Source organism: Malus sylvestris, chromosome 10, assembly GCF_916048215.2.
Source record: "Malus sylvestris chromosome 10, drMalSylv7.2, whole genome shotgun sequence".
Classification (NCBI taxonomy): Eukaryota; Viridiplantae; Streptophyta; class Magnoliopsida; order Rosales; family Rosaceae; genus Malus; species Malus sylvestris.
The window spans coordinates 42,014,343-42,026,709 of NC_062269.1; the positions used below are offsets into that span (position 1 = coordinate 42,014,343).

At 38.5% G+C, this 12,367-nt stretch overlaps 3 protein-coding genes, 1 long non-coding RNA gene and 1 other non-coding gene across 5 annotated transcripts in view; 3 read left to right on the forward strand and 2 right to left on the reverse strand.

Moving 5' to 3' along the window:
- LOC126586427 (uncharacterized) overlaps positions 1-5,670 on the forward strand; it is a 38,269-nt gene extending 32,599 nt beyond the window's left edge. Inside the window, exon 3 of the mRNA XM_050251273.1 lies at positions 5,425-5,670. Within this exon, the coding sequence (XP_050107230.1) occupies positions 5,425-5,543 (119 nt within the window). The 3' untranslated portion in view covers positions 5,544-5,670. The remainder of the gene's footprint in view (positions 1-5,424) is intronic.
- On the reverse strand, positions 1,326-2,687 carry LOC126586430 (uncharacterized). Its single transcript, XR_007610795.1, has 3 exons — positions 2,372-2,687; positions 2,217-2,279; positions 1,326-1,841 (listed from the first exon to the last, which is right to left on the reverse strand). It is a non-coding gene; the product is annotated as an uncharacterized LOC126586430 (long non-coding RNA).
- A 16-nt stretch (positions 5,671-5,686) lies between the features above and the next one.
- LOC126586416 (5'-adenylylsulfate reductase 3, chloroplastic-like) lies at positions 5,687-8,013 on the forward strand. Its single transcript, XM_050251259.1, has 4 exons — positions 5,687-5,815; positions 5,930-6,091; positions 6,175-6,301; positions 6,614-8,013. Exons 1-4 carry the CDS (start codon positions 5,740-5,742, stop codon positions 7,644-7,646), a joined length of 1,398 nt encoding a protein of 465 aa, XP_050107216.1. The 5' UTR covers positions 5,687-5,739; the 3' UTR covers positions 7,647-8,013.
- A 1,061-nt stretch (positions 8,014-9,074) lies between these two features.
- Positions 9,075-11,929, forward strand: LOC126586413 (glucan endo-1,3-beta-glucosidase 1-like). Its single transcript, XM_050251256.1, has 4 exons — positions 9,075-9,531; positions 9,840-11,153; positions 11,578-11,605; positions 11,714-11,929. Exons 1-4 carry the CDS (start codon positions 9,435-9,437, stop codon positions 11,895-11,897), a joined length of 1,623 nt encoding a protein of 540 aa, XP_050107213.1. The 5' UTR covers positions 9,075-9,434; the 3' UTR covers positions 11,898-11,929.
- Positions 11,930-12,268: 339 nt separating this feature from the next.
- TRNAF-GAA (transfer RNA phenylalanine (anticodon GAA)) lies at positions 12,269-12,341 on the reverse strand. Its single transcript has one exon. It is a non-coding gene; the product is annotated as a tRNA-Phe (tRNA).
- Positions 12,342-12,367: the final 26 nt, after the last annotated feature.

Genomic DNA, 12,367 nt, shown 5'->3' on the forward strand with positions numbered 1-12,367 from the left:
TAGTCCTCAAGTGAAACAAACATTATAGTTTTTAAAAAGAACGAATATAACTACATTACTTAATACTCATTAGTTTCAAAAACAGAAAAAAATGGATAAGAAGAATACCAAGCAGCCTAATTTGTGATGTATTCATCCAAAACCCAGGAAAAAGATGCAGATTGAAACCAAATAATCTGTAATTTAAGTCTAATGCAAACCAAATTAAGACAAAATTAATCAAACTAAAAACCCAGTTAAATCTAAATTGAATCAAACAAACAAAATCGAACTCACCTCCACCCGTCAAGGGAAAGTCATCCCCAGCTGCCATTGACACACTACCTCACTTTCTCTCCTCTGTCTGGTGCTATATGCTTTCGATGCTTATGGAAATGGAGTCGTATAATTCATTATATTTTCAACTTTATTTTTGTACTGCTGCATTTATTCTTGCATCAGAGACAAAGAGAAAGAGAAAGAACAGATCAAGAATAATCGCCGCGAAACCCCAAGTTCAAATGTGCTACGAGCCTACGATTGGAGACTTTAGGGTTTTTCTTTCTAGATGCTAGGTTTTTTATTTTTTCCTATGTAGTCTTCTTTCATTTCTCCCTCTCTTTTTGAGAAAAGATATATTTAGTGTAGCGAGAGAACAAATTGACTCGAACTCGACACCTATGAAAAAGAAATTACCACTAGATCATTGCAAATTGACTTTTTTTATTTAAGAAAAGCAAGCTATATGAAATGGTTTAAATTTGTAACATGACTTAAAGGTGTCTTGTCGTATGAATTCACCTTTTATCTTAAACTATATTCCAGTTCTAGAAGTAGTGTGTTTTTGCACTATTTTTTCTATAAAAAAAAAAAAAATGGTTTGTTAATTGTGTGTTTTCTTTCATTCCAGAAATAGTGTGTAATTTTGTGGTAGTTCATAAATAGTATTCGTTATTTTGGTTCAATTTTAGAAATATTGTGGGTTACTTTGCTGTATTTCCAGAAATAATGTTTATTGTGTTCACTTCCAGAAATATGTGGACTATTTTGATTCAATTTTAGAAATAATGTGGGTTATTTTGCAGTAGTTCCCGATATAGTGTTGTTATCCACTATGATTTTATTTATTTGTTGGGCATGATATTGATAACAGCACATGCAAGACTTATTTGTTTCTTGGCACACCCATGCTATAGAGTTGACTACTAATATTTTGATTGTAACTAAAGAAGATGAATCTGAGTCACATTATAACATGGATTCCCAAAGCATATGCACGAAAATAAGTTCAATTCACATTATATTTTCAAATCCAATAATAAAAGTGGCTAAATTGGCACCGGGAGTTTATCCAATTAAGTTTGTTTGTTTCTCATGATTTCTTCATTTGGTAAAATGTCGACTGAATATTTTAACATAAAAAATTGTTTAATCCAATGGATATTTGGAGATACTTCCATGAATTAATGCGTTAGCCTATTGTGTATATACAAATAAGTTTCCGTTTCATTTCCATAGACAAGTTACGGTAGTACAAAAAGAATCAAGTTGCAATGTGAAGTTCAACGGTTATTTATGAAGTCTTCGGAAACCTGTGATCATGAAGCCACACAAACATGAACAGCCAAAGAACGCATATTACTTGTAGTGCAAGAGGAAGAGGGTTGAAGCGGTGCAAGAGGAAGAGGATGAGTTAATGCTATGTGATTGCCCTGGATTAGTATTTCCATCCTTTTCAAGCCATGAGATGATTGGTTCCGGTGCATTACCAAGAATATGGAGGATGTGCTGATAATGGCCAATTGAGTTCCAAGACATGTTATTGAAGCGGTTTGCAGGATTGATCTGCCCAAACCCAAATCCTATGAAATTGACAACGAAGAAACAGAGAATAAAAGGAAAAATGTGTTATAGCATACTATGTCCTGCTTTATACATATTTAATCCTTCAATTAAACACGCATTTCCTTTTCATCAAAATTAGCATGAATATAATGTGCTTCCAGCAGAAAATAAAAGGAAACAATGACAACCGAAAAAAAATTGACAACCCAAGACATATAAGTTTAGAACAGGGCAAACAATGACAACCCAACAAAACCAAATATTTAATTAAATGAAGCATAATTCAGTTTAAATCTCATAATTTATTTATTTCATTTTTTGACCAATCAAACAAACCATCATCGGAGAAAGAACCAACACCAAAAAACAAAAAAACAAAAAAAGTTAAATACCTTGATCGCAAACAGCTTGCAAGGTTGCAGACAGAAAGGCCAAAATTCAAACAACTTCTTTTGCTGAAACCAAATATGAAAGCAGATCAGAAAGGCAGACCCAAAGCACGAAAAAAGAATCAAACAACATACAATCAGAAAAGCAGAAAACTTACCAAAAAACCTTAGATCCCATCGATAACTTTTCCTGAAACCAAAAATCAAACCGCATCGCCAAGCCACACCCAAACAACGAAAAAAAAATTTGAAATTAGACACGGCAAGAACTGCAAAAAACTCACCAGAGATCGTTAGTTTTCCGATAAGAAAACGGCCGTGAATAATCGGCGAGACAAAGACGCGTAGGACGGATAGCGAGAACAATGAAGGCGTGGGAGAGAGCAAAAACCTAGGCTCCAAAATAAGGAAAAGCTGAAAATGGTGAGAGAGAGAGAGAAGGGAACCCAAAGAAAAGGCAGAGTAGAAATGGAGCGGAAGAACCACCGATGACAGACGCGTGGTTTCCAAGGGCAGAATCGTCATTGTACTGTAGAAAAAGCTAAACGATACTGCTGATGGGAAAAAATTTGGATGGCATTTTCGCCACTTTACTGTCCGTGAACAGTATACCCGAGTTTGGGTTTTAGTACATGTATAAGATGAGTTATTTAAATTTGGTTTTACCATATTGTAATTTGTAACTAAATAATTTAGAAAAAATGTAATCAGGGAGTAAGTATGCAGTTTCTTGAATCGGAATGATATCAGAGACAAAGGCTCTCCGATTGAGAGAGCGACTACTATCAGAGACAAAGAGAAAGGGAAAGAACAGATCAAGAATAATCGTCGCGAAACCCTAAGTCCAAATGTGCTACGATTGGAGACTTTAGGGTTTTTCTTTCTAGATGCTAGGTTTTTTATCTTTTCTTATGTAGTCTTCTTTCATTTCTCTCTCTTTTTTTTGGGAAAAGATATATTTAGTACAGTGAGAGAACAAATTGACTCGAACTCGACATCTATGAAAATAAAATTACCACTAGATCATTGCGAATTGACTTTTTTTTATTTAAGAAAAGCAAGCTATGTGAAATGGTTTAAATTTGTAACATGACTTAAGGGTGTCTTGTCGTATGAATTCACCTTTTATCTTAAACTATATTCCGGTTCTAGAAGTAGTGTGTTTTTGCACTATTTTTTCCATAAAAAAAATATTGGTTTGTTAATTGTGTGTTTTCTTTCATTCCAGAAATAGTGTGTAATTTTGTGGTAGTTCATAAATAGTATTCGTTATTTTGGTTCAATTTTAGAAATATTGTGGGTTACTTTGCTGTATTTCTAGAAATAATGTTTATTGTGTTCACTTCCAGAAATATGTGTGGACTATTTTGGTTCCATTTTAGAAATAATGTGAGTTATTTTGCTGTAGTTCCAGATATAGTGTTGTTATCCACTATGATTTTATTTATTTGTTGGGCATGATATTGATAACAGCACATGCAAAACTTATTTGTTTCTTGGCATACCCATGCTATAGAGTTGACTACTAATATTTTGATTGTAACTAAAGAAAATGAATCTGAGTCACATTATAACATGGATTCCCAAAGCATATGCACGAAAATAAGTTCAATTCACATTATATTTTCAAATCCAATAATGAAAGTGACTAAATTGGCACCGTGAGTTTATCTAATTAAGTTTGTTTGTTTCTCATGATTCCTTCATTTGGTAAAATGTCCCCTGAATATTTTAACATAAAAAATTGTTTAATCCAATGGATATTTGGAGATACTTCCTGAATTAATGTGTTAGCCTATTGTATATATACAAATAAGTTTTCGTTTCATTTATATAGACAAGTTACGGTAGTAAAAAAAGAATCAAGTTGCAATGTGAAGTTCAACGGTTATTTATGAAGTCTTCGGAAACATGTGATCATGAAGCCACGCAAACATGAATGCTCTCTAGTATAACTAGAAATGTATCACATGAAATGTATGGGTGTTATTGTTAATTGTATAAGAATCAGTTTAACTTAACATGAGGGAATGGGTGATACATACATTTCTGTGCACTCTTAGCCAAGGGTAAATAAGTCCTACAACATGAGAAAGCCTCGATGCATCTTTTGTGCCGTGTCGGGTACATGTAAGTCTCTTCAATTGGGTAACATAAATTATATAGGATTGGATTCGATAAACTACAACATTGAAGCAGGAAATGGACGTTAACTTGCAAATGAATTAGACACAAAGAAAACTTATCCCTTCCACCTTGGATGGTTTAGGGAATTGGGAAAAAATTAGAGAAAATGCAGATAGGGTGATTAGGGTCGTCAACAAAATTCATTCTTTCACCTTTTTGCCAAAATCAATGGGAGACCGTCGGTGGGATATATTGCGGATGGTGGAGAGCTTCTTTCACTCCTCTCGGATGCTAAAGGAGTTAAATCATATAAATATTGTTCTTATACCGACGGTAGACAATCCAACGAAAATGACTCAGTTTCGTCCAATTTTATGGCGCATAAGGTAATCTCGAAAGTCTTGACAAATAGATTGAAGGTTGTTGATATGATTTTTAGTATTTGTGCAAATAGGGTTAAAATCACTTAAAATACTTGTTAAGAGTACAAGGTAATTGTAGTATAATCGTCATGCAACAAGATCGTTATCCACAAGAATTAAATGAATAATTTTTATTTAAACTAACCCTTAATTAATTATTTAAAAACAAATTTTAGCAAGAATTGAGATTTCGTAATTTAAAATATTAAAATAACAATAAAAGAAATTTGGAAATTTGGGAAAATCTTTACAAAGAGAGAAAAACGTTTTTTAGAATAAAATAATTATGAAAAGGTTAGAGTTTAGCTGTTACCATTAACAATTTTCTATGCAATTTTATTAATTACTTGTGAATTTTTACATACATGTTTGGATTATTAGGTTCTCTAATGCATATTTTTCTCGTAATGTTCAAACAAAAACGTATATAACATGTAATTTGTTTGTAATATTCAAATTAAATATAAAATATGGATTTTCTTGGGAATTGTTATTAGCATTCCAAAAATCTCATTCTACACTTCAAACTTTTTATATTAGGAAAAAAATATATACATGTGAGAAGTGTAAAATAAGATTTTTGAAATGCAAATAACACTTTCCATTTTCTTTTGGTCATAAATAATTTGGAAATTGAGAAAAAGGAAAATTTGACCACCCAGAAAGGGAGAGGCTGCTCCCTCGTCTCCATGTACTTGTCCACCACAAGGGACTTTCTCGGCCCGGGCCCACACCACTTGACGAATGCGATGACAATTTTGATCGAGCCCACGAATCGTAGCCCGCCACGTAAGCAGGTGCCTAGGCGGGGTAGCTATGGTACGGAATAACGTCCAGGTTCAAAGAACCTGAATGGCCTCCCGTTAATGGCTCTGTTTATATAAACATCCTCAGATTAACCTGCTAATCATAAATTTTCGAAATTACAGAGCGAAAAACAGAGGATTCGGATTCAATTCAGAAAATCGTTTTTGAAAATGGCTCTCGCTGTTACTTCTTCTTCTTCTGCTTCGATCTCTGGTCGCACCTTCACTCCCTCCTCAGAACCCAAAGGTACAATTTTTTTCCTAATTTTTTCTTGTTTCTCTTTATTGGACTGAGAAACTGGGAAATGTTGATTTGGGATGTGAATTAACGAGTTGGGGTTTCGGATTTTGGAATTTTCAGCTCCGAAATTGAGTTGCATTCGGGTGTTTGATCGATCGTACGGTCAAATTCAAAGCAATGCCGTGACGTTTTCTCAGCGGCGGAGCTCGGTGAAGCCGGTGAATGCGCATCCGAAGCGGAGCGAGTCGATTGTGCCTTCTGCAGCGACGGTTTTTGCTCCTGGTAAAGATCGAAATTTTGTTTTATTTTTTTGGAGATTATTGGGTTTTTATGTGGGTTTTACTGAAAATTTGAGATTTTTGCAGAGGTGGTTGAGAAAGTAGAGGTGGAGGACTATGCCCAATTGGCTAAAGAGCTCGAGAATGCTTCCCCTCTTGAGATTATGGACAAGGCGCTTGAGAAATTCGGCAACGATATCGCCATTGCTTTCAGGTACTCCTCCCTCTCCGATTTGTACTTCCTTTTCCAATGTAACGTTATACACTATGTGCTACTCAATCAAATAATGTTTTAGTTAAGTAGGTGGTGAGGGAATTATGCATTGAGGGTGGAAATTGTTTGAAAGTAATAATACTCGGCTTCAAATGCATTTGTGTGTTTCTAATATGTTGTTAACGAAAATTAAGGTTTCTCGATGAATTGAGCTAACTGTAAGAAGCTTTGTATAGTTTATGCCTTCTGATGTGTGGATTCAATAGTCAGCCATTTTATTCTCCATATTAACCAACGACTCTGTGTTTGCAGTGGAGCTGAGGATGTTGCTTTGATCGAGTATGCGCATTTAACCGGTAGACCCTACAGGGTTTTCAGCTTGGATACTGGGAGGCTGAACCCTGAAACATATCAATTCTTTGATACAGTCGAGAAGCACTATGGCATCCGCATTGAATACATGTTTCCAGATGCTGTTGAAGTTCAGGCATTAGTAAGGACCAAAGGGCTGTTCTCTTTTTACGAGGATGGGCACCAGGAGTGCTGCCGTGTGAGGAAGGTGAGACCCCTGAGGAGGGCCCTCAAGGGGCTGCGTGCCTGGATCACCGGACAACGGAAAGATCAATCTCCAGGGACTAGGTCTGAAATTCCTGTTGTCCAGGTTGACCCTGTTTTCGAGGGACTGGATGGCGGTGCTGGCAGCCTGGTGAAGTGGAACCCAGTGGCAAATGTTGAGGGTCATGACATATGGAACTTCCTGCGTGCCATGAATGTACCTGTGAATTCACTGCACTCTAAAGGGTACATCTCGATTGGTTGTGAGCCATGCACAAGGTCAGTCCTACCTGGGCAACATGAGAGAGAAGGAAGATGGTGGTGGGAGGATGCCAAGGCTAAGGAATGCGGTCTTCACAAGGGCAACATTAAACAGGAAGGAGGAGGCGAGAATGGCAAGGCTGCACAGTCAAATGGTGCTGCCACGGAAACTGATATATTCACTTCCCAGAATCTGGTCACCTTAAGCCGAACTGGAATAGAAAATTTGGCAAAACTTGAGGACCGGAAAGAACCATGGATTGTAGTGCTCTATGCACCGTGGTGCCAGTTCTGCCAGGCAATGGAAGCATCATACGTTGAATTGGCTGACACGTTGGCCGGGAGCGGTGTGAAAGTAGGGAAGTTCAGAGCAGATGGCGAGCAAAAGGAGTTTGCCCAGAAAGAGCTGCAGCTTGGAAGCTTCCCCACCATACTTTTCTTCCCCAAACACTCTTCTCAGCCGATCAAGCACCCAACAGAGAAAAGGGATGTTAATTCATTGTTGGCTTTCGTCAATGCCCTCCGGTAACCAACCGAAATTTTGAAATGTTTGCAGAAGGTAGTCCTGGTCTGGTTTTCCAGAACCACAGTCCAAGCTCCCCATTCATCTCCATACCTAAACGGTGAAGTCAACATTCGTTGGCTAACCAGCTGCGGTCGCCGATAAATGCTATCGATTCTTCGTTGAATCTGTGTTTTTAGAAATGTATCTATGTTTCTCCAAGAATGTCTCCAAGTCCTTAGGTATAGTGTGTTCACAGTTCCTCACAAGAGGGCTCTTGTAATTTTCATTTTGGTCTCCGGTGAGTGATTTCTGATTTGGTTTTCTTGTAGCATTCACATTTTTAACTGCGGCATTCTTCGTGGTAAAATTTATCAACTTGTGCTTTCTCAAACTAGTTTAGTGGTAAAACACCTTTCCTCTGCCCACCCATTTTTCATAATTATGTTCAAAGGGCATATCTTTCTCTGTGTTACAGTTGAGAAAACCTATAAATTACACATGTTGTTGGTCCAACAACATTTACCTAATTACATTCCATTTGCAGCTTAAAAACATAAACCTTTATGTAGGCATTAAGAAAAACTTTATCGTAACCGGACGGATGTCCCCTCTTACCACATTCGTGCAAAGCGAGAGGAGAGGGGGCATCTTTCCGGTTACATATAAGAATGGGTATCAGATTCATGTTGAAAAATGAGGAATGCAGGCATACTGTTTGATGAAGAATGTAATTATATGAAAATGCAGAAACCTGTCGGACTGAGATTGTTGTTTTATCAAACTATTGCTGGTGCGCAAAGCAAGAGAAGGCATTTGTTTTTGGTGACCCACCCTCACCTGTACGCTTTCCTTCTACTTGTGCTCGTGACTCACTGCAGAATTTAGTGCCGTAGAGACTCTGTAATATTGTATGCTACCCAAGAAAACTCTGGATGCTCGTCACGTTTTTGGCTGGCAATGTATTTTGCCCGTTTCTCCTCCACGGTACAAGCAGCACTTTCTTACAATGGAAATGCTAATTTGTCGATGTTTCAAATTAATTATACATTGTTATGTGAAAAGTTAAAATGTATGTTAACGTGATTGCTATGAAATATCACTACATTAGCATAACACTGTATAATTTTAGTAGGGAGAAAAATTTGCATGCAATCATGATTACCAGATCGAGATATTTCTAACCAATCAGATGATGCATGTGAGTAGATTAAAACATGTAACAGCGTATAATAAACCTACAATACCGCAACATTTACGTTGCAATTGCACTAAGTTTTTACAGTAGTTTGAGCCCAAAAATGTCTTATCTGAAGTGAACCACACCCTTCAGAGAGAAGCAGGAAGCCAGGCTGTGATGCAAGTACACCATCTCAAAGGTGCAGAAGTAACCCCGCGTTTTATATTCTTTTTACTTTAATTCCCAACTCGCAACTGGCAACGGGCAAGTGGCAATCACACAGCACCACCTCCAGAAAGTGCTTTAAATTTTCAAGTATTTCCCTTCAGAACTATTTGCCTTTTGGAGGCAAAGCAAACCCAACTAGAAGGCAAAAGAATCAAAGAAAGTGCACCAACCCTCTTCAAAAAACAAGGCCATTTTGGTAAATTACTTGAAGCAACTCACTTAATTTCCTTGCAACAATGCAGTAAATCCTCAGAAGAACTCACTGATTCACGGTAGATCAATTTGGGTCAACAACCAAAAACCCAGAGAAAGAAAGAAATTAAATTAAATAAAACCACACCAGAAAAAAGAAGAAATCTTTTGGAGGATAATGCAAGGATCTGCAGCTGCTGAACCAGAAACAGAGGATGAGGAAGCAGCATTGCTCAAGCTCCTCTCCAATGGCGGTCACTAAGCTCCTCTCCCTCTCAACCCTCCTCTTCTTCATCCTCTTTGCATACAGAGGTAAGCAACTCTCTCTAACAACTCTTAACATTTTCTTGCTCGGTTTTCTTCAATTCAAAGTTTAAATCCAATAGTACTTCAAAAATCAAAGAAATCAAGCAACTTTTTTCCCCACTTGTGGCGTTTTCTTTCTGGGTTTTCTCCGTTATTTCGAAATAATCTGGAAAGCATTCAACTTTTTCACTAATTGTAACATTTGGTTGCTGGGTTTTCTTCATTACAAAGTTTAAACCCAGCAGTCTCCAAAAATCAAGGAAGCAAGCAACTTTCTCGACCGTTTCTAACACTTAATTGCTCGGCACTTTCAGCTGCATCTTCTCCGCCGACATTCGAAAGCACCAAGCTGCAAAACCAGGACCAAGAAAATAAGCCGTTCGTTGGAGTGAACATCGGTACCGACGTTTCGAATCTTCTGTCTCCGTCGGAGCTCGTTTCGTTTCTGCAACTCCAGCAGATCAACCACATCCGCCTCTACGATGCCGACCCGGACATTCTCAAAGCCCTGTCTAAAACCAAGATCCGGGTCGTCATCAGCGTCCCAAACAACCAGCTCCTCGCCATCGGCTCCTCCAACACCACCGCCGTTTCCTGGGTCGGCCGGAACGTCGTCGCTTACTACCCCGAAACCCTCATCACCGGCATTGCGGTCGGTGACGAGGTCTTAACCACCGTGCCCTCTTCAGCTCCTCTACTTCTTCCAGCAATTCAGTCCCTTTACAGCGCTTTAGTGTCTGCAAATTTGCATACCCATGTGAAAATTTCGACCCCTCACGCCTCCTCGATAATTCTCGATCCGTTTCCGCCGTCTCAGGCGTTCTTCAACCAGAGCTTAACCCAAATTGTTTTCCCATTACTTCAGTTCTTGTCGAAAACCGGGTCACCGCTGATGATGAATTTCTACCCTTACTATGTGTTTATGCAGAACAAAGGTGTGGTGCCTCTCGACAATGCGCTGTTCAAGCCCTTAAAGCCGTCGAAAGAGATGGTGGATCCCAATACTTTGCTACATTATACTAATGTGTTGGATGCTATGATTGATGCTGCTTATTTTTCCATGAAAAACCTTAATGTTACTGACGTCGCGGTTCTTGTTTCGGAGAGCGGGTGGCCTTCAAAGGCGGATTCTAAGGAGCCTTATGCTACTATCAACAATGCGAATACATACAATTCCAATCTTATTAAGCATGTTCTTGATCGTAGCGGAACCCCTTTGCACCCCGAGACCACTTCAAGTGTGTACGTTTATGAATTGTTCAATGAGGATGTAAGGTCTCCGCCGGTGTCTGAGGCCAATTGGGGATTGTTTTATGGGAATTCGAGTGCGGTGTATTTGCTTCATGTATCGGGAAGTGGGTCTTTTTTGGCAAATGATACAACAAACCAGACCTACTGCATTGCCATGGATGGGGTTGATGGAAAGAGTTTGCAGGCTGCATTGGATTGGGCATGTGGACCGGGGCTGGCAAATTGCTCAGAGATTCAGCCGGGGGAAGATTGTTACTCTCCGAATAATGTGAAAAGCCATGCTTCGTATGCATTCAATAGCTATTTCCAGAAGCAAGGGAGGGCTGCCGGGTCTTGTGACTTCAAAGGTGTAGCCACCATTACCACCACTGACCCAAGTAAGTTTCACTCCCTCTACATTATCCGATTACCATTCTAGCTTGCGTGGATTTCTCATTTTCCCCTTTCATTCAATGATGCTGAGGGCTGAGTTCTCTCTAAAGTTTATAGTATAGCTTAGTTGCAGATTAGGAGATTTGAGACCTTGATTAGAATTAGTATGAGACTCGATTTGGTTAGATGACGCTGGAATCAAACTTGTCAGCATAGACGATTGCAAACAAGGGAGTGGCCAAGTTGGCAATGCGCCCTCTGTGCACCCAAATTCGAATTCCTGTCTTCGTAGTTTAGATTAGACTAGCATACACTTCCTCTACTGGGGCTCCACTCTATCTGTATACTTTTCTGTTGGTTATGTAATGCAGATATGAACAATAACCTCGTTCCCTTTTCGTTTTTCCTTTTTTCATTGGAATATCGCAGGTCACGGGAGCTGTATGTTTCCCGGAAGGTAAGACTCAGGAAGCTTTCTGTTGTTGCTACATACAGTAAATTGGTTTTCATTTAGCATACAAGTTTTTCAATGTTCTTAAGGAGGGGTGTTTTGTTTTGAGTGCAGTAAGAAGGCGAGCAACACGACGAGGCAAGTGGTGAACTCGACGAATTCGAGTAGCGGAGTCGACAGATTAAGATTCGTTGCCTTCGGCAGCAGCAGAATAAGCGCCATCAGCGGGATGTTATCTGTATTTTTTGTTGGAATCTTCTCTAGTTTGGTATTCATTCCTTTTGTGACTCCATGCTGAGGTTGAAATAAAATTATTTTTTGGGGAATAAATTTTATATTTCTTTTTCAGTATTTGGTAATCTACTGCCGGTGATCTTTTGTTAGATGAATGTGTAAAACGAAGTAAACTGTCATCTTAAAAATTGAATGTGGAGTGACGAATAATTGAACAAACGTGGATTAAGCTAGTTGATTAAAGCAGTGTGGTTGCCCGCTTGAACCCGAGTTTGATTTCCACTTTCCATAGAATAGAATCGTTTAGATTAATATCGCTTTTTCAATAAATAAAAAAAAGGAGTGTAGATTAGTATGTAAATCTAACAAATGGAAAAGAAAGGGGAGGGAGGGCAAAGAAGAAAAAGTTGGAATTTAATAAAACAAAAAGGCAAGTGCGGTGAAGGTGGATCGAACACCTGACCTTCAGATCTTCAGTCTGACGCTCTCCCAACTGAGCTATCCCCGCAGATGTCTTTTATGTTTAGTCAAATG